The sequence below is a fragment of the Dipodomys ordii genome, unplaced genomic scaffold, assembly GCF_000151885.1.
Source record: "Dipodomys ordii isolate 6190 unplaced genomic scaffold, Dord_2.0 Scaffold187, whole genome shotgun sequence".
NCBI lineage: Eukaryota > Metazoa > Chordata > Mammalia > Rodentia > Heteromyidae > Dipodomys > Dipodomys ordii.
Window position 1 is genome coordinate 3,050,965 of NW_012267403.1, and position 25,813 is coordinate 3,076,777.

The following is a 25,813-nucleotide window of genomic DNA, read 5'->3' on the forward strand; positions in this document are numbered from 1 at the left end:
AGAAAGAAAGAAAGAAAGAAAGAAAGAAAGAAAGAAAGAAAGAAAGAAAGAAAGAAAGAAGAGAAAGAAAGAAAGAAAGAAATAGAGGAACATGAGTTCTATAATTGCATGAAACAATTCAGGCATTTGCCTGGATGATCAAGGAAATGGATTCTCCCCTTGAATCTCCAGAAAAGAACATCCCCCTGCCAATGTCTTGATTTAAGCCTTGTGAGATCAAGCCAAGCCTGCTGAACTTTTGAGCCACTTAATGCTAATAAAGCATTAAATATGTGGTAATTTGTTATGACAATAGAAATGTAATAAACCCTTCATGAATGAGTCCGATTCAACATCAGGTTACAAACTGAGAATCTACTACATGTGTTATTGTTTATGATTCCCCAATTTGGAGTGGTGTTTTTGTGTTCCATTCAAGTTACTTGTCAGTATTTCATACAAAAATCCAGGTTTGTGCATTCTCTTGAAATTTTGAAAGTTTTTTGAACCCTGAATATTAATGTATTTATTGTGCATGTGTGTGCGCATAAGCGTGCACTTGTGCACGTGTGCACATGCATATGCATGCTGGTACTGGGTCTTGAACCCAGGGTCTGGCCATTGTCCTTTAGCTATTTCGCTCAAGATTGTGTCTCAAAACACAGCTCCACTTCCAGCTTTTTGATGGTTAATTGGAGAAAAGAGTCATACAGATTTTTCTGCCTCAGCTTGCTATGAACCTCTATTTTCAGATCTCAGTTTACTAAGTAGTTAGGATTACAGATGTAGACCACCAACATCCAGGTAAATACTCTTCTTTTTTAAACTCATTTTTTGCAATTTTTTGTGATTAAGTGATTATATAAATTTCACAAATTTCACAGTATTGTGGGATAGTGATACTTAATTAAAGTCACAAACACATTCTAACCCTCACAGGGCAAGTTGTGAATATTCTTATATGGTAATAAAGAGCTGGAGCTAAGTAGCAGATTCCCCTCTAGAAAAGAGATGGTCTTTCTAGTTTCTCTATTTTTGTCTCTCTCTCCCTTACTTCTTCGCTGCCTGCCTGCCTACCTGCCTCCTTCCCTCTATTTCTATACTTTCAGTTACCATATTTTGGGAAATTATTATTACTGTAGCACCAATATTAGTTGCCCTAGACTTCATATAGCCAAGCCTTCCTCCATTTTAACATGTTCCAGAATCTACGGTTATTAGTACAGATATACACAATTGCAAAATAACTTTAAAAGCAACTAATCTTGTCTTTCACTTTAAATATTCGGGAGAAAGAGGCTCAAAGAAGCCATATGACTTGTGTAGGGTTACTCAGTGATTGAGAGGTAGATTTAGATCCAACCAGATTCATTTCCCAAGAGATTTTTCATCATGCCATGCTCCTTTCTGATGCCCTACAACCTAATGAACAAGGTTCCTTAACAGGACATTTCTGAAGTCCCATAATTTCTATTGCCATCCCAGATAGTTCCCCAAGCTCATTAAAAGACCACCCCTGGGGTTTTCTAGTGTGAGAATTCTCAACCCTAAGAAACTCCTCTCTTTTGCTAAAAATGCCTTCCTTCTGATTCATGTGAAATGTGAAACAGCAACCCTTACCACGCTGGCAATGCCTGTTGAAGAATTGCTTGCAGTAGAGGTAGAAGAGCCCAAGGAAGGCCAGGGTAAAAATCACTAGCAGACTGCTCACCAGTACAACAAGTGTGGCCTCCTGAGGAGGCACAGTAGGTGCATCTGCCTTCACCAAGCTCAATTGGAAGGCACCTGTGAAGCAAAAAAATTGAGATCCATTAGTGTGGGAAGTCAATAATCACCTTGTCCTTTCTTAGGCCATCCACATTTGGCTTAGTCTTTCCTCAATTAGTGATGCTTTGCTGTTTTTTCTTACTTGTATAACAGGCAAAATTATATGTTGGGAATGAGTAGGGGAAGAATGATGAAACGCATAACAGTGAACAAGATGACCCACAACATGTCATGGTGAATTGAAACTTCTTTGTACAACTACCTACAGGTAATAGTATAATAATAATAATAATATTAACAAAGAAAAAAGGTACTTTGTACTCATAAATGGGCAAATTAAACTGAAACATCTGTGTACAACTACATAATGATATTTAAGAGAGAAAAATTCAGCTGGATGCCAGTAGCTCACACCTGTAATCCTAGGTACTCAGTAGATTGACATCTGAGGATTGTAGTTCAAAGCCAGCCAGAGCTGGAAAGTCCATGAGATTCTTATATCCAATAACCATCAAAAAGCCAGAAATGGACATGTGGCTCAAGTGGCCTTGAGCAAAAATGCTCAAGTTAGAGCCTAGGTTCTGAGTTCAAAACCTAGGAACAGCACACAGAAAAAAAATTCACATATGCTCCAGGCATGACATAAATTAGCAAAATTAACTGAAAACAACCATTCCATACCCTGCCTAGTTATTATATAATCTAGATAAATGGAACTAAATTAAAATGATCCTCAGCAATGGATAAATAAAACATGAAATAACTCTAAGATAAAAGTAAAATACTTTTATGGACTTATATAAACAATCCAGAGGGAAAAACTGGACAGAGTATATAACTTAATGTCATTGATCTATAACATTATAAAATAGCATATACTGCTATATTGTTACTATATATATGAATATATATGGCAAAAAGAATACAAATACTACATACAGTGCCAGTGGCTCACACCTGTAATCTTAAATACTCAGGAGCTGAGATCTGAGCATCACATTTTATAGCCAGCGTAAGCAGAAAACTCAGTGAGAATCTTAAGATTTGTATCTCTAATTAATTAGCAGAAAGGTAGTGGAGTTGTGGCTCAAGTGGTAGAGTGTAAGTCTTGAGTTAAAAAGGCAAGTGAGAGAGTAAGATTGAGTTTAGGCACCAGTGCACACATGTACACACACAGAGAAAGAGTACAAATATTAAAACACTAGTGGAGAAATGGGCAGAAATATAGACTCATTAATTTTTCCCATTCTCTCCTGTATCCATGAAGTAAGTCCATAAGACTACTTCTGGCCAATGGGCTGTGAGTAGAAAGAAATGTATGTTACTTCTAAATTGGAGCACTTAAGAGCCAGTATATCTCATTTATCTCTCCCCCTGTGCCAATGACGTGGAATCTGAATTCTTGAAAAGGCAAAGTTATACAGTGAACAAGTCCTTTACATAGTGAACATAAACCTTTCTGTATTAAGAAACAGTTTGTTGGTAGCCAGGTACTTTTGGAAATCTTCACATTTCAGGAAGCTAGGTATAAAAATCATAGTTCAAAGCCAGTGAAGGCAGACAAAATTGAATTTTTTTAAATCTTCAATTAACCAGCTGTGAGTGAGGTGGGGTGAGGGAACTAAGGCATGTATTTCAGGACAGTACTTGTATCTGAGGAGATTTAGAATATAAAAGGGAATTTGTCATAATTGTGGAATCTTTGGTCCTTATTTTAAAAAATATGAAGGAAAATATGTGAAATGTTAATTTATTATCTAGGGATCTGAGGCAACTGAGCATGTTTAACTTTTCTACTTTTATGCATTTTAATTATTTCAAGGTTTTACATATTTCATTATTTTTATGAAAATGTCAATAAAGAATAAGTGAACAGATAGATGGTAGACAGACAAAAATGATAGAAAGACAAGAAAACACAGATAAATGGGTAGTTACATAAACAGAGACTTATAGTCATAGATCCGTTAATTCTTATTCAGCTTCTCATGAGTCCAAAGATCTAAGGAATCCTACATACCTTGCATAGTGTTAATAATAGTAATAATAGTTCATAACTGTATAAATTTTTATTGTGAAAATACTGTACAGAGGGGTTACAATTACATGGGCAAGATAATGAGTACATTTCTTATCAAGCATTGTAGCCTCCTCCTTTGTCTGTATAAATGTTATACAGTGCTTTTCAACATCCATTATTTAATTAGACCTAGACAGCAATCCCATAAGGTATGAAGACATCATGAGTCACAGCTTTTCACATGAGGTAAATGAGTTTCAATGAGTTTGAATCATTTGTTAAAGATTACACAGATACTATGTGGTAAAATTAGAATTCAGACCTAATGGATTCACTTGCCACAGTACTCCATTCAAAGAGCTACTAGTGACTAGTTAATTCCTACAAGAAAAGAGACCTTTTCTTGTGCTGATCCAGGGACTTGAACTCAGGGCTGGGACACTGTTTCTGAGCTTCTTTGGGTCAAGGCAAGCCCTCTACCTCTTGAGCCATACCACCACTTCCTGATTTTTCTGAGTAGTTTATTGGACATAAGAGTCTCATGTACTTTCCTGCATGGGCTGGTGTCAAATTGTGATCTTCAGGTCTTAGCTTCCTGAGTAGCCAAGATTGTAGGCATGAGCCACCAATGCCAAGTGAAAGAGAAATATTACCTGATTTTGCTGCCACCCAATAGGTTGGGGAGAAAAGAAAAGAGAACAAGTAGACACATTATATGTGATCATGGAACTAGAAAAACTGAGGGGATGAGTGGATTTGGTAGAGGTGGGGGAGAAAGATGAAAGGGGTGACATTGATCAAAATGCATTGTTGAATCAAAACCCCTTTGTACAACTACATAAAGGTAATAAAATAGAAGTTTAAAAATTATGGATACACACACTGAACCTCAGAAGTGGGGGTCTGCTTCGTGCATGGGATGCACTCTTGGTCTTGCAGGCCTCCAATGCGTGTCTTTCGATAGAACCTATGATCAGAGTAGTAAGTGATATCAGAGTGATGGAACAAACAATGCACATAGGGCCAAGTGGTACTTTCTGGAACCACAGGTAGCTTTGTAGAGTTTTGCCCTTTGGGAAGCCAGTGCCTACCCCTCATAAGCTTTCAGTCTCCATGTGTGATTCTGATTCAGGGGGCCCGTCACTCCACCTCTTCCCCCATTCACCACACATGATAGCCAAAATGGAAGCTAATGCAATGAGACAGAGGAGCATGACTATGGTACCAACTGCTTCATAATTTCTTGTTAAGTTTCCAGTGAGATTTACCTTAAATCTTGGGCCTGGGCTAAGAGTGCCAGCATGATGAAAAAGCTGTTAAGTGCTCATCTGTGGAGGACAATGTGCTGGACACTTTATAGAGGGATCTTGGGAAGACATTGTTTCTACCTTCTGGGAGCTTAAATGGAATATGACATGGATAGTTAGAATACTTTGACTAGATTCTGTGAGGTAAGGATTATAAACATCAAAGGGCTAAAACAAAAGGCACAGAGCTGTTTAGACCAATTTAGCAGACTCACCTTGGCAGACATTCTCCACAGATAGCATTAGAGGTGGCTGTGCAGTTGGTCTTCTGGACCCGATTGATGACAGCACAGTTGATGCAAGTCTGGCATCTGTGGTGGCCTGAGCTGCTTTTGAACTTTTGAGGAGGGCAGTCTACACAATATGCATCTCTACCTTCTCCATAACCACAGTCCTGCAAAGACAAGAGAGTTAACTTTTCTCTGTAGGAGGTTGGAGAGATGCTCACCTCTAAAATAGAGTAGTAGTTTTCAAACTGGAAGTTGTCCTTCAATCCTCAGGCTCTAAAATCAATTAACTGAGTTGCCATCAACAATGCAAATTGAAATGGAACAAAATAGAATATATCAGTCAGGATAGATGGTCTCAAATTTCAGTGATTTAAAAAAAACAAAAACTTATTTCTCACTCACACTAATTGTCCACCAAGGATTTTCTGAGGGCTACATTATCCTCAGTAGGACACCAAGGTAATGGGCTTCATACTCCTTCTGCCATGATTGGGGCACCAGTAAAAACTAAATAAATAAAAAGAATGTTGTGAACTGTATACTGGTACTTTAAAGTTTCCCAAAAAATAATCGGTTTCACTTAAATTATATATCCTTAGCCACAAATACCTACTGATTTTTACTACTACAAAGGATGTGAGAGAGTGTAGTTTTACAGTGTTACAGAAAATGAGGAGGTGCAAACAGCTGACAAGTAGCTGTAATTATTATCCACCTTTGTTTTAGAAAACTTTTACAAATATAATGTATGTAAATATGGTTTGGATCATAAAGAAAAATTATTTCTAGGCTGTGGTAAGAAATGTTTGAAATACGGTATAGAGCAGAGAGAAATGATTGGGCTTAGACTTGCCTAAGATCTGTCATCAACACAGTGTTACTCTGGGAAGTTTTTCATGCTCATGCTTTCTGGGCATCAAAGAAATGAGAGATTGGAATAGATAGTCTTCAAAATTTGTTTCTGTTCTGATAGACTAGCTTCAATAGGAACAAGGCTCCTACCTGCTATGCTACAAGCCATAGCTTTTTCTCAAGTTATTACTTAATGAATACATAATTTCTGCTTAGGATTATGAAAAAGTCTTACAACTAGACAGTGCTAATGATGGTGCAACATTATGTTTGTGATTAATGCCACTGAAGTGTATACTTAGTTAAGCAGCACATTTTATGTTACATATTTACTGTAATTAGAACATAATAATGCAGTATACTAAATACACTTTAAATGGGTAAATTGTGTTCCGTACTTCAATAAAGCTGTTAGAAACATGACAGAGGCTTCATAAGGCTGAGTCCCTGAATGAAAATAATCCTCCTCACTCACTAGAGGTAATGTCTGAAATAAGTCCTTAATCCTTTATCTAACCAAATTTTAGTATGTTATAACAGAATTACTTGTAGTAAAATAATTCCCATGGGGAGGGAAAAATGAGCATATTCTACCTGTAAATAAATACTCCTGCTAACTTTGCCTTTACTTACCTACTCTGCCCTTATTCAATGCTTCATGGCCCCATTTGCAATGACCTACCCACCAAAACCCAACTCTTGATACCAGAAGCTTCATATGGGTTCTAGGTATTTTACTCATAATCTAGATTTCCTGGGAAGGCAAAGGACTTACTAGAGCCTCTGCTACCTTATGTGTAGTAATAGAATGATGATAGTTGCCATCACTTGCTGCACAGGGTAAGATGAGGATCAACATAGCAAGAAATACAGGTCTATGATGAAACACTGTTCCAGAGCCAGAGAGAACTAGTTTTAACTCCCACTGACCAGCCATGTAACCTCAAGAAAGATCCTTAACCATTGTTTAAAAATATTATCACCTAGCTCATACCATTACATAAGCTGACCAAATAGACCAAAAACATCTCAAATGGATGAAAAAAAGCTAGCCTTTTAAATAAACAGGTTGAATAAAAACAACCATGTAAACAACAATGAAATTTGATCAATTTTCCTAAAATTTCAAATGAATCACATATTTAAATATTAAAATGAAAATACATAAGTACTTAAAGAAATATATATATATATATATATATATAACTTTCTCTTAGAACTGGGAATGGATTCAGAGAGATACTCAAAACATTATTCTGTAAGAAACAAAATTTTATAATATCTAGGGCAATAGAATCAAAAGATCTGAGTGTGATTCTTTACCTCTTCACAGATTCTCGTACAAAAGAGAGAGATTGTGGAAGTTACCTGGCATTTATGGAGAATCAATTAATAAACTGGTTAGATTAGCGCTGTGTTTTTATTTTATTAATTCATAAAACACCTGGTAAGACAAGTAAGTTTTATGTTAGAATGCCATCTGATATATTGTACATAAATAACTGAAGCGATAAGAGAAAAATCCCTGCTCTCAAAGACTGAAATAATTTTATATTCTCTATAAAATCATCTAAAGTCACACGGGCATCCCTATTTGAAAAATAAGCAAATTTGTCATCCAAAATGGTGTATCATTGATTTCCTATGGGTCTAATATTCCAAATCCATAAGCAGAGATATAAATCTTCAGCAGGAACCAGCAAAAGGGACTTCATTCCAAGTATATTTTAGATATGAGACCCTTATCCATTGTATGGCTAGTGAAGATCTTCTCCCAATCTGTGGGCTTTCTTTTTTTATTATTATTATTGTGAAAATACCATATAGAGGGGTCACAATTACATTTCTTATCAAGCACTGTTGCCTCCTCCTTTCTACTGATCATGCTAGCTATGCCCTTTGCCAGGCAGAAGCTCTGCAGCTTCATGCAATCCCATTTGTCCAACCTTTCTTTGATTTGTTGTGTTTCCGGGTCTCTATTAAGAAAATTTTGGCCTGTGCTAAGAAGACCTAGGGTTTCTCCTATTCCATCCTGTAATGTTTTCAGGGTGTCTGCTTTGACTCCAAGGTCTCTGATCCATTTGGAGTTGATTCTGGTGCAGGATGACATATAAGGATCTAGCTTTAGTTTTCTACAGGTGATTAACCAATTTGCCAACACCTTTTACTGAAGAGGCTGACTTTCTTCCATTCTATTTTTTAGCTCCCTTATCAAAGATTAGATGGCTATAGGTCTGTGGGTTCATTTCTGGGTCTTCAGTTCATTCCATGGTTCCTCAAATCTGTTCTTGTACCAGTACCAAGCTGTTTTAATTACTATGGCTTTTAGTAGAGTTTGAAATTTGGTATTGATATTCCTCCAGCACTGTTCTTTCTGTTAAGGATCATTTTTGCTATTCGGGGTCTTTTATTGTTCCTATGAATTTTTGGATTGCTTCTTCTATTTCCTTGAAGAATGAGGTTGGAATATTGATAGATATCACATTGAATTTGTAGATAGCATTGAATTAGATCCCCCAACAACAAATCCTCAAAGAAACAACTGCCCAATAAATAAGTGGGCTAAAGACTTAAAGAGAAACTTTTCTGAAGAGGAAAGAAGGATGGCCAATAGACACATGAAGAAATGCTCAAATTCTCTAGCCATAAAAGAAATGCAAATCAAAACAACAACCTCACCAGTTAGAATGGCTATAATCAAGAACTCTAATAACAACAGGTGCTAGAGGGGATGTGGACAGAAGGGAACCTTACTTCATTGTTGGTGGGAATGTAAACTTGTTCAACCACTTTGGAAAGCAGTATGGACATTCCTCAAAAGACTCCACATAGAGCTCCCTTATGACCCAGCAATCCCACTTTAGGGCATTTACCGAAATGATCACAAACAAGACCATACTAAAGCTACCAGCATTACTTACCATAGCTAAAATATGGAACCAACCCAGATGCCCCTAAGTAGATGAATGGATCAAGAAAATGTGATATATATATATATATATATATATGTATATATATATATGGAATTCTATGCCTCCATCAGAAAGAATGACACTGCCCCATTTGTTAGGAAATGTAAAGACTTGGAAAAAATTATATTAAGTGAAGTAAGCCAGGCCCAAAGAAACATAGGTCGCACGGTTTCCTTTATTTGCAATAACTAGTATCTGTCTAGGACAAGTAGAAAAGGTCAAAAGCAATGTACATATGACCAGATAAGATGATGTTAAGTGAAATGAACCCCAAGATAGAGACACAATGTTTTTTTCTTTCTTGCTATTGTTTCTAACGTATTTATAATGTACCATGTGATTTTTTTTGTTTTGTTTTGTATGTTCCTTCCCCACGTTATAACCTGTTTTCACTGTATTTGATGTCGGTCTAATTTGGGGAGGGGAAGGGAAAAAACAAAATGTTTAGATAGAGATACAGTTTGACAGACTGTAAGAATGGGATGTACAAGACACTATGTTGAAAAATGAACTTTACAATTTAGGAGTACGGTGGGGAGGAGGGAGTAGTTGTGGAGGTGGGGAGGGAAGGGATGGTAGGGGAAAACCAAAGGAGGAGGTAACAATGCTTGATAGGAAATACTCATTACCTTGCTCATGTAACTGTAACCCTCCTGTACAGTGTTTTTATGATAAAAAAACTTATTTAAAAAAAATAAAACTTTTATGGCAAGCAAAAAAAAGGGACTTTGTGCTTGTGTACCCAGCCTCTTTGTCTTATGGATATGAGATTACTACACTGAGACAGATGGTGGGAATGCATTGTCAATTGGTGAAACAAGTAGTTCAGCCTGGAAATCATGTGACTGCTCACATCTTAGAGTCACCTTAATTTCAACCATTACAAATAAGGAGACATCACCCAGGAAAATCTGCAAGTATCAGCTATCACACTCTCAGCAGAGGGAGCCGCCACGGCATCAGAGAAAGACTACAGATTAAAAATTGTACCACAAGTCAGGCGCCGGTGGCTCACGCCTGTAATCTTAGCTTTTCAGGAGGCTGAGATCTGAGGATCATGGTTCAAAGCCAGCCTGGGCAAGAAGGTCCTTGAGACTCTTATCTCCAATAAACCACTAGGAAACCGGAAGTGGTGCTGTAGCTCAAGCCTTAAAGTGCTCTCCTTGAGCTGAAGAGCTGAAGGACAATGCCTAGGCCCAGAGTTCAAGCTCCACAACTGATAAAAAAAATTTGTACAACAAGGACACTGAAAATTTCCAGGTACTGTTGGGTGGCTCAAGTCTATAATCCTAGCTACTTAGGAGGCTAAGTGCTGAGGATTCTGGTTGAAAGCTAGCCCAAGCAGTTAAGTCTATGATACTCTTATCTTCAATGAACCACAAAAAAATTACAAGTAGAGCTGTGGCTCAAATGGTAAAGTGCTACCTACTTGCCTTGCATGCATGAGGCCCTGGGTTCGATTCCTCAGCACGACATAAGTAGAAAAGGCCAGAAGTGGTGCTGGGCTCAAGTGGTAGAGTGCTAGCCTTGAGCTGAAGAACTGAGGGACAGTACCCAGGCACAGAGTTCAGGCCCATGACAGGCAGATAAATAAATAAATAAACAAACTTAAATAGATGACTGTTTCCTAAAATGAAAGACTTAAATAAACTTTCTAATATAATTGAAAAAATATCTAGGGTAAGTAAGACATCACCAATCACAACAAGCATTAAGAGAATCACCTCTTTGCATAACTATTTAAAAATAATTAAAAAGAAATTAATTTATAAAAAATAACCAAGAAAATCCATATACACATGGAAATGCAAGCAATTGATACCAGCAGTTAAACAAATGTGATAATGGAATCATCTGACAAGGATTTTGAAAGCACCCATAATTAAAATGCTTCGACAGCAATTATAAATTGAAAGAATGATAAATAGAATACCTCAATAAACAAATTATTTTTTAAAAGGAACCAGATGATAATTACAAAAATAAAAAAATAAATCACAAAAATTTCCTAGATATGCTCAATATTAGAGAAAAAATGGCAGAATCAGTGAATGTGATTATAGAATAATAGAATATATGCAATTTGACCAATAGGGACCAAATAAATTACTAGAAATAAAATGAACAAAAGCCTTGGAGAACTATGGAAATACCAAAAAATATCAAACAATCATCTGTCCCAAGAAAGGAAAAACAATTCAAAAAAGCTGAAAACCAACAGTGCTCTAAGAAATTATTTATTCTAAACAAAAGACTAACTTACATAACATATAAGGGTATTTAATGACAGGTAACAGTGACAGTGGCCTATGCCTGTAATCCTAGCTACTCAGGAGACTGAGATCTAAGGATTATAGTTTGAAGTCAGCCTGTGCAAGAAATTAAGCAGAAAAATGCTGGAAGTTAAGCTGTGGCTTAACCAACAGCCTTGAGAACAAAACTGCTAAGTGACAATGCCAAGGCCCTGAGTTCAAGTCCCAGTACCGAAACAAAAAGAGGGAGATGGTAGTATTTAACTCAAAATACTAAAATATGGGTCATCCAAGGGAATGTACAGTATTTTGATTTTGGATTTTACCAATCTATGTCAAAAATTAATGAGAAAGATAAATATATGAAATGATAAAAATTTAAAAATCTTTCTGATTTTAAATATATTTATGTGCACATTACATAAAGAATTTACAAATTCTCTCCATTCCTCAATATGTCTGCCAATTCAGGTGACTTATAAGAATAGATAATGAACAACAAACAATGAATATTCAGAACAGAAAAAAAATCAGACACAGGAAAATTGGAAATGCAAATGGACAAAGAGAAAAGGTTAGTATATTTCCCTATCAAATGTAGAAAAGTAAAAACAAAATTCTCATAAAGTCCTCATAAATTAGGAATTTAATATTACAGAGGGGAGCATAAAATTAATAGACAATGGAAATGCATTATTCATTTTTGGTTAGGCTTTTGGGACATGGGAATGCTATGTGCAGTTGAAAATAAATGCAATTGTAATGGAAATTAGTGACAAAATTCAAAAGTGTTATCTGTTAATATATTTCAAGAATCTCAAAATTGTATTTAGCTTAGCAATTATACTTCCAGAAAAATGTCCTCAGGAAATAGTGTTAATTTTCTGCAATGATTTATTTACAGTGGTATTTATTATTCATGAGTGAAATTTAAAAATAAATAGAGATAACTGAAAAAAGTTATCTCATATGTTGTTAGCTGCTTATCCAAACATCACTGGGCCTCTGCTTCCTTGTTAACAGAACATTGATTTCATCCTAGGTGGCATGATCAGCCTCAAGAACGGATTCTTAATTTGTTTTAGTCAATCATGGAAATTCCACTTTTGTCTGCCAGATACTCATTTCCTAGTCTCCCATCTAGAGATAGGAGCTGTATCACTCAGATCTGGACCGTAAGAAACAAGGGGAAGTATATGAGGAAAAAATATTTCTTTCCAAATAAAAGGCAAGCTATTTTAATCCTGCCTCTGCTTTCTGTTTTTCTTTATGGTTTGAAGTTTGAGCTTTGAGTTGTAGCAATCAGAAAGACACAAGTGCCCAAGATGGATTAAAAAAAAAGAGCCTGGATCCTTGTTGGCTGTTATATCTGTCCAACAAAAGACAGGTTGCCTATCTCCAGACATCAATATGTCCATATATGTGCTTATAGTTCAAGTCATTGTTAAAATTCAGGTTACTGTTTTTCATTTAGTTTATTGATAAAGAACTTGATGAAGATTTTGAACTTAATTTTTACTGGTATACAAAGCATAAACATTGCACCTATTAATTCAACAGTTGATACCTTGTTGATTTCAATTACGTTAAGTTTGTGTCTGCTCAAACAATATGGTGAAAATTTTCAAATTTTTCTCACTTTTTGAAAAGTACAGTGCATTATTGTTATCCATAGACACTCTATTGTGTTATAGCACACCAGAATTTGTCCCAGTCAAAGTATAACTTAGTACCTATCTATCAACTGTCCCCCATTCCTCCTTTCTCATTATTGCTCCTCAACCTCTGTTAGACACCATTCCATCCTGAACTTCTCCAACATCAACTTTTTTAGAGTTCCTCATATTGTTTTTTTTTTTTTTTTGTCGGTCGTGGGGCCTGAACTCTGGGCCTGGGTGCTGTCCCTCAGCTCTTCAGCTCAAGGCAAGAGCTCTACCATTTGAGCTACAGCACCACTTCCGGTTTTCTGGTGGTTTATTGGAGATAGGAGTCTCAGGGTCTTTCCTGCCCGGGCTGGCTTTGAACCGCGATCCTCGGATCTCAGCCTCCTGAGTAGCTAGGATTACAGGCATGAGCCACCAGCGATTGTTGAGAACTTGGTATAGTTGTTTTCTCTTCCTGGCTTATTTTACAAAATTTGATATCCTGCAGGGCTCTGGTGGCTCATGCCTGTAATCCTAGCTACTCAGGATGTTTAGATCTGAGAATCATGTTTAAAAGCCAGTCCTGAAAAAAATCTGCAAGACTCCAGTTATCCACCCAGAAAACCAGAAGTGGCACTGTGGCTCAAAGTGGTAGAGCACTAGCCTTGAGCAAAGGATCTCAGGGAAAGCCCACAGGCCCTGAGTTCAAGCCCCACAACTGACCACAACCACACACACACACACACACACACACACACACACACACACACATACACACAAACTTGATAACCTACAGCTCAATCCATTTTTGTTGCAAATGAAAGGATTACATTTTTCTTTATGGCTAAATAGTTTTTGTGTACCACATTTTCTTCACACATCTATTCATTGATAGATATGTAATTTGTTTCCTGACTTTTGTAAATGCAGATGGTTTTGGAACATACTGATTTTTTAAATATGTATCCGGTAATGGGACTGATGGATCCTAACATGATTATATTGTTAATCTTTTTTTTCTCTTTTTTATTATTATTAATAAGTTTTTTATTGTGAAAATACAGTACAGAAGGGTTACAATTACATGAGCAAGATAATGAGTACATTTTTTATCAAGCATTGTTGCCTCCTCCTTTGTTTCCCCTTACCATCCCTGCCCTCCCATTTCCCCCCCATATATTAGTTTACATTCCCAGCAACAATGTACAAGGATTTTCTTTTTTCCACATCTTTTTCAGTATTACTGTCTTTTATCTTATTTATATTAGCCACTTACTGGGCTGAGGTTTATCTTATTATGGCTTGTTTGTTATTTCACTGACCATTAGTAATATTGAGAGTTTTTTCATTTTATTTATATATCTTCTTTTGGGAAATATGTTAATTTCAACTTTGTGCATCTTATTTGATTCACGGTCAAATTAATTTTCCATAGCAAAGATGGACTTTAAACTTAGTAATATAGGGGTCCCAAGATCTTGTATTTATTTTTACTGTACCATGCTTCCTGAGCAAGTCATAAATCCTCTTTGAGCCTTAGTTGTCTCATCTATGAAATGAACTAATAATGCCTTTTTGCTGGCCTATTTTAAAACCAAATGTGATAATGCAAATGAGAGCATTTTTAATGAAGGATAGATACAAACTACATATACGTAAAACTTTCACAGAAGCACAATATTGCAGTCTATTTTCTCCAAGTTTCTAGTGGCACTGAAATAAATGGCAGTTACAGAGGGATGAGTTAAATGTGCATTTCATAAAGGAATTTGTAAGTTTAATAACAGCAATTTTATAGATAAACAAGTGTTGGTTTGTCTGTTTTGCCCTTGAAGAAATTCAGTTTTGTAAATATGGAAGGCTTTAAAGAAAATAGCTATTTTTTACATGATAGGAACATGTGCAAAGGTTTTATCATAAAGCTTGATGTGGTAAATACAACAGATTTTAGCCAAGGTAAGCAGCTTATTCGATTTGGTCTTTCTATGGTGGACTTCCCTTGGTACCAGAATCTCTTATCAGTCCTGTGGACATCCCAATGTGGGGTACAATGTTATATATGAAGAGTTCAAATTTATGCTTGTCTTTTCTTTTGGTCGGTCGTGGGGCTTGAACTCTAGGCCTGGGTGCTGTCCTTCAGATCTTCAACTCAAGATCAGCACTCTACCACTTAAGCCACAGTGCCACTTCTGGCTTTTTCCACTTATGTGGTACTGAGGAATCAAACCCAGGGTCTCATGCATGGGAGGCAAGCACTCTACCACTGAGCCACCTTCCTAGCCCTATGCTTATGTCTTTTAGTATCCCTGGGCAAATACTCTTTTGATTTTTTTAAAGTATAAAGGGGAGAATGGGTGGAGATAATTAATTTTTTTTCCTTTAGTCACAGAAATATGTCATTCCTACATCAAACCCTCCATAAAGGTTCTTGTATATTTTAAAAAAATGAAATTTTCTCCTCATGGAATTCAGATATCTATATTATCTGGCCCATACAGACATAATCCTCTCACTCATCATATACCAGTTGCATGAAGCTTCTTTGTTTTCATTAAACATACCTAATTCATTTCCATCTTGGGACTGTACCAGCTATATCCTGTCCCAGGGAGGATCTCTTTAGGATGCTCTTCTTTCATTTCCTGATTAGGAATAGCCACCTAGTCACTCAGTATCAAACCATTCTTATCTTGTTCTTGGCATATCTTCACATCTCAACTCCTCAATTATCTCTGCTTTGATCTTTCTTCTGTTGCCTGTCCTGGGGCTTGCAGTAAGGGATCTGAGATCTTTTACTTAAGGTTAGCACTCTACCATTTAAACCAGAGTTCCACATCCAGCTTTTTGGTCATTAAATGGAAAGAGTCTCACAGACTTTCCTACCTGGGTTTGCCTTTGAACTGAGATCCTCAGACCTCAGGCTCTTGAGTAGCTAGGATTACAGGTATGAGCCACTGGTGCTCAGCTCATTCTTTTTTATTTGTGTTACTATTTAGAAGGCAAGGCTCATGAAGGCATAGACTTTTGCCTATTTTGCCATATCTGTGATGTCTACAGCCATACTTGCCACTTTGGAAGCACTCAACAGGCAATTGCTGATTAAATGAAATTGTTGTGGGTTGTCTACTTCCAGTTTCTGTAGCATACATTTAGTATGATCTCAGGTTCAAGGACCAACAAAGGCCCCCAGGAAGGAACAGTTAAACAGTCTAACCTTGCTGTCACTCTGCATTGCTGTTCATTTTGTTCTGACCCCTACATCCAAATGGGATTATAGTGCCTCAAGGCTGGTGCCTCATACCTGAGTCCTCTTTTGCACAGTATTTTCTTTAGCTTAGACACTCTGAACATGAGGACACATTAACTGTCTTGGCTCTTCGCCTTTCCTCCTGGGCCTCTATATTCCACACCTCTTATGAATAGATCATGAAACCAATCCTTTAACTTGTTCCTTCTAGGCTGACCTTTTGCTGCAACAATTATTACTATCCTTTCTGGATCCCATGTTTTACCTTCCAAACTGGATCAGTCACTGCTAGAGGGGGTTCTCTTACTAATCTTGTTCCTTCCCAGTTGCTGATCTGGTTCTTAAGATGTGAACAACTAAGTGCAATGATTGGGACTTACCTTGGAGAGCTCCTGTCCAGGAGCACACTGTTGGCAGGTGACACAGCATCCCCATTGGTCCCAGTATTCGTTTTCTTGGCAATCCATGGTTAGGAAGCTATGGGCAAAGAACACAACAACTAAGAAATTAATATAATGAGACTACAAAGTAAGTGGTGGCTTCCATATCCTCTTAATGTCACCCCTGTCCTAAGAGGGGCTAAGGAAGCAACCCGAAATAGCTAATACTTTTAGAGTATTTACTACATTTTATGTTTCCAAATGTTTTTCATGTACTCATTCAGTTCTCAAAGCAATGACAACAACAATGATCAAGTCTATTTTATAGATAAGGAAACTGAAGCAAAGCATAGAAGCCATAGAACTTGCCCAGATCTTTAGTTAATGATTATTACCAGGAGCTAAGATGATAAAAAAAAAAGAATAAGACAAGCCATTGACTTCCTTCTACACAGTACAGAAAATCTGCAATCCTTATGATCAGCACTTAACACATTGTAAATCACTTTTACATTTATTATTACTGGATTTTACAGTATCTCTGTGCAGTAAGTAGTACAGAAATTATACTACTTAATATAATCCTTTATTACTTTGTATACTGGTAATGGGACTTGAACTCATGGCTTCATGTTTATGTTTGCCTGTCTTCCTCAAGGCTAGCACTCTACTCTGAGCTACAGCTTCACTTCCAGTGTTTTGGTGGTTAATTGGAGATGAGTCTTACAAACTACTATCTGGCCTAACATAAAAATGCAATCTTCAGATCTCAGTCTCCTGAGTAGCTAAGATTAGAAGCATGAGCCACCAGTGTGCACCTCCTCTGCATAATCTTTATTTTGTAAATGAAAAGGCTGAAATATGCTTCTCCTTTGCCAATAGTATGTAATAATATATCTCTGGGGACCATTAACTTCTATTGCTTCTGTCCTAGGCAGAACAGAAGTGGAGGATGTTTCAACATGTAGAAAGCATCCTGGTGCATTTAAGGAAGGGGAAGAGAAAATATGATTCATAGAACAGTTTTTAGAAGACAGATGATATAGGACTAGTATGGATTGGACTTTCAGTGGACTGCTATTTGGGATGTGTGATTCTAGTCCTATCTACTAGGACACAAATTTTTCTGGGTGAAGAGACAGGACAGGTGATTTTTAGTGCAAAAGCTGGGAGAGTTTGGGACAAACTGGTATGATTAATCATCATAGCTGACTTGCTTTCTTTTGACCTATAATCTCAGATAAAACTTTTCTAGCCCCAGTATATAGAGCTAGAAAAAAAGAGACAGAATGTTCTTCACTTTTATCAGCTAATTTTTGAAAGGCTCAAATGAGCTAAGGTTCATCAAACCATCCCAAAGGCCTCAAAGAGGTATAATAAGCAGATAGAGGTATTCTTTTACAGAGAACTCTCAATGAAAGTAAATTAAGTAATTGATACATCTGGCTTATCTTTCTCCATCAGAAAAACGGGGGAAGATTTGTTTGTTACCAAACAGCAGAAAATTTCAGGTGCTTTCTCAATGTATAAAAAGTCCTAAAGGTATACATCCAATCATAAGAGAGCATGTGTTTGCACCTTAAGGGGTTGTCCATCTTCTAAAGTAATTAAAGGAGCTGGGTACTGATGGCTCAAGCCTGTAATCCTAGATATTCAAGAGGTTGAGATCTGAGGGTCATGGTTCAAAGCCAGCCCAGGCAGAAAAAATCATGAGACTCTTATCTCCAAATACCTATCAAAATGCCAGAAATAGTGATGTGGCTCAAAGTGGTAGTGCATTAGCTTTAAATGCAAAAAGTCAGGGACAGTGCCCAGACCCTGAGCTCAAGCCCCAGGACTGACTGGCAGAGAAACAAAAAGAAAAAGAAAAGGTAACCAAAGGAGACATGGTAAAATATCCTGGCTAGCATTATTGCTTAAATGCAACTTTTCTCACCACCAACTGGGCTAGTTTTTCCCACTTCTATAAAATCTATTTTGAACAAAATATATATAACCCTTCTCTCTGCTGCTTTTGAGTATTTTGTGGCGTAACCCTCAGTAGGCATGTTCCCTTTGCCTTGCTACTCACCCTTGTCTTTGAGAACAAAACCCATCAGTTCTGCAACAAGGTAACAAAATGAACACACCCACGTACAAAACATTCCTTTATGTTTTTCTTGTCCAGATAACAGAAAAACAGTGGCAGGAGCCAAAGAGAATCCTCCTCTTTAAGATAAGCTCTTGAAACAGGCATTTGAAATCTTTGTGGCAGCTGCTGCTGGCCTTTGAGTGCCTGAGACATGAGTTTGGATTGCCCCATCTACTTAATAAATAGCAGATGGCCCAAACCTTTCTTCTTTTTTTTTGAGACTACTGCCTAGGCAAAGTAGGCTTATTGTCATATCCCCATATCAGAAACTAACGAATAACTAGAGGTTTATTTCTCCCATCGCCATCACTTTTGTCAAACCATTTGTGTAAAACATAAAGGGTCCTTCATTACAAGTTTTAAAACTACCTTTAAGCTGGAGGCTAGTGGCTCACACGTATAATCCTAGCTACTCAGGAGATCTGAAAATTGCGGAGCCAGACTAGGCAAAAATGTTCGGGAATTTCTCATTTCCAATTAACTAGAATGCACCACTGTTAGATAATTTGGACTTTGCCAGAAAAACGCTCAGACATCCAGGTACATCTTGGAAAGGGGCCAGCAAGACCCCTTCTCACAAGGGAGAAGTGAGAAGAAACACTGGCTATTGTCTGAGGTGACATATATAACCTAGGAGGTTTAGGAGGGGCTAAAAGGAGCTAGGAGGCAGAGAACCTTGTGTGTAAGTAAGGACCAGAGGCTTCATCATAGCGAACTAGATTTATGGCTGCTGTCCAAATAGTAGATAAGGGGTCCTGCAGCTGCCCAGACCTGAAGGTCAATCTAAGGGGCTCTTGTTTGACTTATATGGTGGTAGCTGCCCCAGAAAAGTCCCATCCCAAAGTAAAGGGGGTTGGAGGCTGATTATTTACTGCCTTTACTAAATGGGCCGAGTGTTGCCTAGGAAGGGACATGCTAAACTGTGAAGAGGGGAAGGAGTATACTAAGCTATTGGAAGGGAGCTCATTTTGCTAATAGGAGGTGTGACTCAAGTGGTAAAGCACAAACCTTTAGCGAAAAAGTCAAACAAAAACAAGAAGCCCTAAGTTCAAGCTCCAGTATGATGCACACACGTGCAAACACACACACACACACAATTACATTTATTAAAGTGAACAAAACCATATGGATGCTGGGTCTATTCTAAAGAAGATAAGGCATATAGGAAAACCTGTCTAATAACTGATAGATGACATTATCCAGAGACAATGTAATACTTTCCACCATCATTCCCTATAATTAACAGTGTCCATTTTGAGAGCAGAAAAAAAAACTATTTGATTTTGAGAAAGCCAGTAATTTTGAGGTAACCTATAACTACAACAAGATACTCTTCTAAAGGTTCACAGAGGATGAACCTGAACCTGAACCTCAAACTCTTGGCCAAAGGAGCAACATCAAGAGTAGAGACTACTGTACTGTATCTGGCACCTTTCACTGCACTTACTGATGCTAGTATCACCCACAAGCCTTTAGAACCTAACCCATCTTGGCTAAAAGGAACATTATTCTCAGTGTTTGTTGGATGTTCTCCATCAAGATATTCCTGTATAGAATGAACTCAGGTGATAAAGGTTTACAAACCTTTCTGGGACAAGTACCATGGAAATGGAAATGTAAAATCATAGTTACAGATTAGCAAGGAGGCTATTGGGACCTGTACTGAAGAGCAAACAATTTTCCAGAAAACAATTCCTTACATTTCCAAAACTTAACGTTGTGACTGCTCAAGAAACATTTTTCACCCATAAGGTTGTGTTGTCTTTATATTACCTTAGTGAGAAGAGAGGAAGGAGGAGTGTCAGGTGCCTTTTCTCTCCTTCCCTGGAGTATAAAATATGCTGGGGTCCTGCTTGTGCAAAACCCTATCCACTGTTTGCCGGCTGTATTCTGTGTCCACCTTGACCAATAGCTTCAGCAGTAAACCACAGACAAGGGAAATGGATGGAGAATGAATGAAACCCAAATCCAGCAGACAAATGTCTGTGGTTTGTGACAAAATTCTAGCTCTGACCTGAATCAAAATTCTTCATTAAATTTTAAGTAGTTCACTCAATGTCTTCAGCTGTAAGAATGGAGACACTTCTGCCTGCCGTGCAAAACTATTATGATATAATTTGGGCATTAGATAAGGTAATGGAGAAGTGCTCTGAGATTGTTTTTCACTGCATATACACAGTAAAATGTGCAAATATGAAGCAAAAATCTTTCATGCACACTTGTATAGTCTTGTGTAACTACTACCCAAGTAAAGGTACAGAACCATTCCATTATAGGCTCTATCATGATTCATTCCCCATCAATGCTACTCAGAGAATTACTCTTGTGATTTATGTCACTAGTTAGTTTTTCCTGTACCTAAGCTTTAAAATCATATTTGATGCATTCTCATTGATCTTTTTCACTAATACTGGAGTTTGAACTTAGGGCTTTTTACTTGCTCAGATTGCTTGCTCAGTGGTGTACCATTTGAGCCAGTGGTGTACCGTTTGAGCCACACCTCTTCCTTAACTTTCTGCTGGTTATTTTGGAAATGAACTTTGATGGACCTGTCTTCTCAGGCTAACCCCAAACCAAGAGCTCCAGGTTTCAGCCTCCTGAGTAGCTAGGATTACAGGTGTGAGCCACTGGCACTCAGTTGAATTTTTTTTCTGGTTCAAAGAGAGTTTTCATATAACAGAAACTTGGACATATTTAAAATTATTTTCTAATAAAATAATCTTTAAGGGGAAAATTTTTTATATTTTTTATTTTTTGGTACATATTTTTATTGTAAAAATACCATATAGAGGGGTTACAATTACACGAGCATGGCAATGAGTACATTTCTTATCAAGCATTGTTGCCTCCTCCTTTGTTTCCCCTTCCCACCCATTCCCACCCCCTCCCGCCCAACTCCCCCGCTTCCTGCCGCCTGCCCCCCCCAACAAAGTTGTAAAGTTTGTTTTTCAACAGGACTATCTTAGACATATACTAATTATTATAAATGAGGGAAACCATGGAGCCTATGTTTCTTTGGGTCTGGCTTTCTTCACTTAAAATGATTTTTTTCAAGTCTTTCTATTTCCTTACAAATGGGGCAATGCCATTCTTTCTGTTGTAGTTGTTTTTAATGTACTGTGTGGTTATTTCTTTTTTTCTTTCAATTTTTTTCCTTTGGTTCATTCCCCTATTGTCACTGTATTTTGGAACCCCATGTCTTGTATATATTTATCTGATTTGGGAAAGAGAAGAGGACCTAAGACAAAGGGTAAACCAATTCAACAGTGATACTCAAAAGATACTATGTTGGAAATGTACTTTGCAACGTGAGTGGGGGAGGTAGGAGAGGAGAGAAAGTGGGAAACAAACAAGGGAACAGGTAACAATGTTCAAGAAGAAACATACTCATTACCCTACGTATGTAACTGTAACCCCTCTGTGCCTCACCTTTATAATAAAATTAAATTTAAAAATGAAAAAAGTTAGAAAAAAAGAATGAAAGGAGAAAAAAGAAAGATACACTTAAACTTAGAACTTAAAATTTCAAAATATTTGTGTTTCCTAAGACACTATAAGAATGAGAAGGATGAGGAAGGTAGATAAAGGCAGGCTAGATTTTATTGGGTATTGCTGGGCAGGTATAGGAATACCACAGTCTTACTAATATGTACAATTAATACATGTTGATCAAAAATAAAATACATTATAAAATTTAAAAAAAGAAAAATAGGAACTGGCATTGTGGCTCAGAATGGTAGAGCATTAGCCTTGAGCAAAAAAGCTCAGGGACAGTGCCCAAGCCCTGAGTTCAAGCCCCACAACCAACAACCAAAAAAAAAAAAAGAAACAAAAAAATTTCATAACTGGGAACAAGAAATGTTAATGGCTTTTCTACTAAGAGATTTATGCCTTTGAATATGCTCAGAATTCTTTTAACTCAAAAATAAAAAGACAGCACAATAGTGCTCAGGCTGGTAATTCTAGCTGCTCAGGTAGCTGAGATCTGTAGGATTATATTGTTATTTGAGGCCTGCCCAAGCAGAAAAGATGCTGTCCAGAAAATAACCACCAAAATGCCAGACTGGAAGTGTGACTCAATTGGCAAAAACAACAGCCATTAATGCTGAGAAAGAATGTGAGGCCCTAAGTTCAAATCCCAGTACCAACACACACACATTACAAAAAGAGAACACAATTTATAGTGGGTAAAATATTTGAAAAGATACGACTCCATGTTACACAAATGGCCAATAAATACATGAAAATATCCTTAGTACTATTAGCAACAAGAAAAATGCAGCAAAATAGCTCTTTATACCAACAAGGGTAGCTGTAATTTAAAAATGGGCAAACAAGTGTTGTTAAAGGATATAGAAACACTGGAACCTTAATACAGTGTTGATAGGAATGTGAAATGGTACAGCCCCTTCGTAAAATAGTTTAGTTTTTCTGCAAAATGTTAAATATAATTACTATATGACTTGGCAATTCTAGTTTCCAAAAAATAGAAAGCACACTTTCACACAAAAATTTTGAGATAGATAGAAAAGATGTCTATCAACTAGTAAGTAAATAAACTAAATTTGATTTGCCAAGCCAATGAAATATTATTCAACCAAGAAAATTAATACAGAACTTAATTCATAACATATAACATGGATGAACTTTGACGTTATTCTACATGACACAAGCCAGACACGAGAGCAAAAATATTATGTAATTCCATCTACATGAAGTATCCTGTAGATGCAATCCAGGGAGATAGAAAGTGGATTTAGTACTGGTCAGCAGTGGGAGAAGGAAGTTGCTGCTTAAGGAGTCCAAATTTCCCTATGAGGTAATGAAATGGGCTGGAATTAGACAGTGATGATGGCTATAAGGCTTTGTGAATATACTAAAAACAGTGAATTTTATAATATATGAATTATATCACAGTTTTAAATGATTCATCTTTTTATTTAATACTGTGATATGCCCTATAGACACTCTATTAGATGCTGCTTGAATAAAACGTTCCTACAGCAAGCAGCCAGGTATGTAGCTCAGTAGTAGAGTACTTACCAAACAATCACTTGGCCCTTAGTTTTGTCTCCAGGACTGCGGGATGGGAGAGGAGAAAGCCAGGTACAATGTCTTGTGCTAGTAATCTTATTTATTCCATTGGCTAAGATTGAGATTATCATATGTCAGGTCTAGCCTAGGGAAAAAGTCTGTGAGATCTCTCCCATCCCCCATTTCAACTAATAAGAAGCTCTTGCCATCCTGGCAGTACAAGAAACATAAGTAGATGAATCATGGTCCAGACCAGCCTGGGCAAAAAGCAGACCTTATTTGGAAAAAGAAAGTTGTATATATATGATTTGATTTGCCCAACATTTCACTTAGACTTATTTAATTACTAGAAATACAATTTTAAAGTTGTACATTGAATATGTATGTGTATGTATGTATGTGTGTATGTATGAGTTTAACCATGATGGCTAACAGGTGGCCGAATGACTATTATTTCTTTATTCAGCCTATCCGTGACATGTGGATAGTCTGTCCAGCCATTCCTCTGTGCTGGCCTCCTGGCCGCTAGGGAAGGGAAAATAAAACCCAGAAAGATAATGCAGGCAGACAAGGAAGAGGAGAAGCAATGAGGCTGACATTAACAATAATCCATTAGCTCATTGTGCCCTGAATAATCAATGTGGCCAAGTTCCTACTGGATATAAAGTACTCAGGCTGCTGGGGGTACAGCTGCCTGTGGCCACAGCTTATGGCTGCTCCTCTTCTCAACTTGCATACATGCCTGTGGGGTGAAACATGCACGCACTATCTAGGATGATTAGGCAAAACAGAAAGACAAGTCTAAATTAAGAACTCAGGACTTCAGGATATTTGCTTTGCCTGGACAGTGCAGGAGGTCTGGGATTAAAAAGGGTGAGGAAGACAGCAGCTGGTCCATGCCTTGCTCATTCCTCTCCTCTGCACCCACACACCCACTCACATGCATAGGATTGACAGAATCATAGTAGCTGCTTGACCTAGCCTTAAGATTACTCCTTTCTTAAAGAATATTATAATCTGTGTAATGGTCTCATCACATTCAGAGATGCTGCTTAACCATTTGATGCTGATTCTCACTTTCCCTTTCTGGCTTGGTTCAGGTTTCTCTTGTCTATAAACTACTTTCAAACTAGCAAGCATATTATTTTCTTCTTATCCCAATATCAGTTTTATGGTGAATGGTCTCAGTGCTGCCATCTGGAGCACATCTCTATCCTATCTTAGGCTCCAGAACCCTATCCATACCATGAAGGTTATTATTTGTCTAATATCTTAAGACTGGTCCTGGTCTTCATTCCTGATTGCACCTTTGGAGCTCCAACATATATTAATACTTGGGTGTCACCTATGTTTTTATGACATAAGTAGTCACAGCTGTGACCTAAACATATGGGATTTCCAGCTTAGCGGGTAGTTCTCACATGCAACCACTGTAGGAACTGTTCATTTTTGCAAATGCTCTTTTTGCTCTGATGTATTTTGCCTGAATATAGGATACAAACAGAAAAAGGTGTTATTTTCCCTCCAAAGACAGAGACAATCTAGTGAAGGAGTTATGGAGGGCCTATTTTTTTCTAGAAGAAGTGGAGTTAAGTGACTGAAATGGGAAGATTCTTTTAAAGCATGTTAGAATGTGTCATTTTCAACCTAGCAATCCATCAATGGCTTCCCTTTCATTCATAATAAAACTGAAGCTCAGTATAGTGAAGCTCACTGTGATGGCTGATGAAACTTTAGATGATCCCTTTAAATCAATTTTTTTCACACTTCCTATCCCATTTTCTGTGAAATCATTCTCCATAGCACTTATGACTGTCTGAAATATTCATTTTGCTTTTTTATAAATAGATTTAAAAAACAACTGAGACTTAGAAAAGATTCCCTTATGTTTATTTTGAACTAAAATAGTGAATGGAGACTTCATTGAAATTTCTTTTTTTTTCTTCTGCAATGTTTTAGGTGGGCAAGAAACATTTTCTTAGCATCAATCTGATTTTTA

General features: G+C 37.2%; 1 protein-coding gene across 1 annotated transcript in view; it reads right to left on the minus strand.

Moving 5' to 3' along the window:
- The window catches only part of Eda2r (ectodysplasin A2 receptor), a 37,908-nt gene that overhangs the window by 4,562 nt on the left and 7,533 nt on the right, over positions 1-25,813 (minus strand). Inside the window, exons 3-6 of the mRNA XM_013034302.1 lie at positions 16,650-16,746; positions 5,289-5,467; positions 4,648-4,733; positions 1,600-1,764 (exon numbers count right to left, since the gene is read on the minus strand). Coding sequence (XP_012889756.1) covers positions 1,600-1,764; positions 4,648-4,733; positions 5,289-5,467; positions 16,650-16,736 — 517 coding nt within the window. The 5' untranslated portion in view covers positions 16,737-16,746. The remainder of the gene's footprint in view (positions 1-1,599; positions 1,765-4,647; positions 4,734-5,288; positions 5,468-16,649; positions 16,747-25,813) is intronic.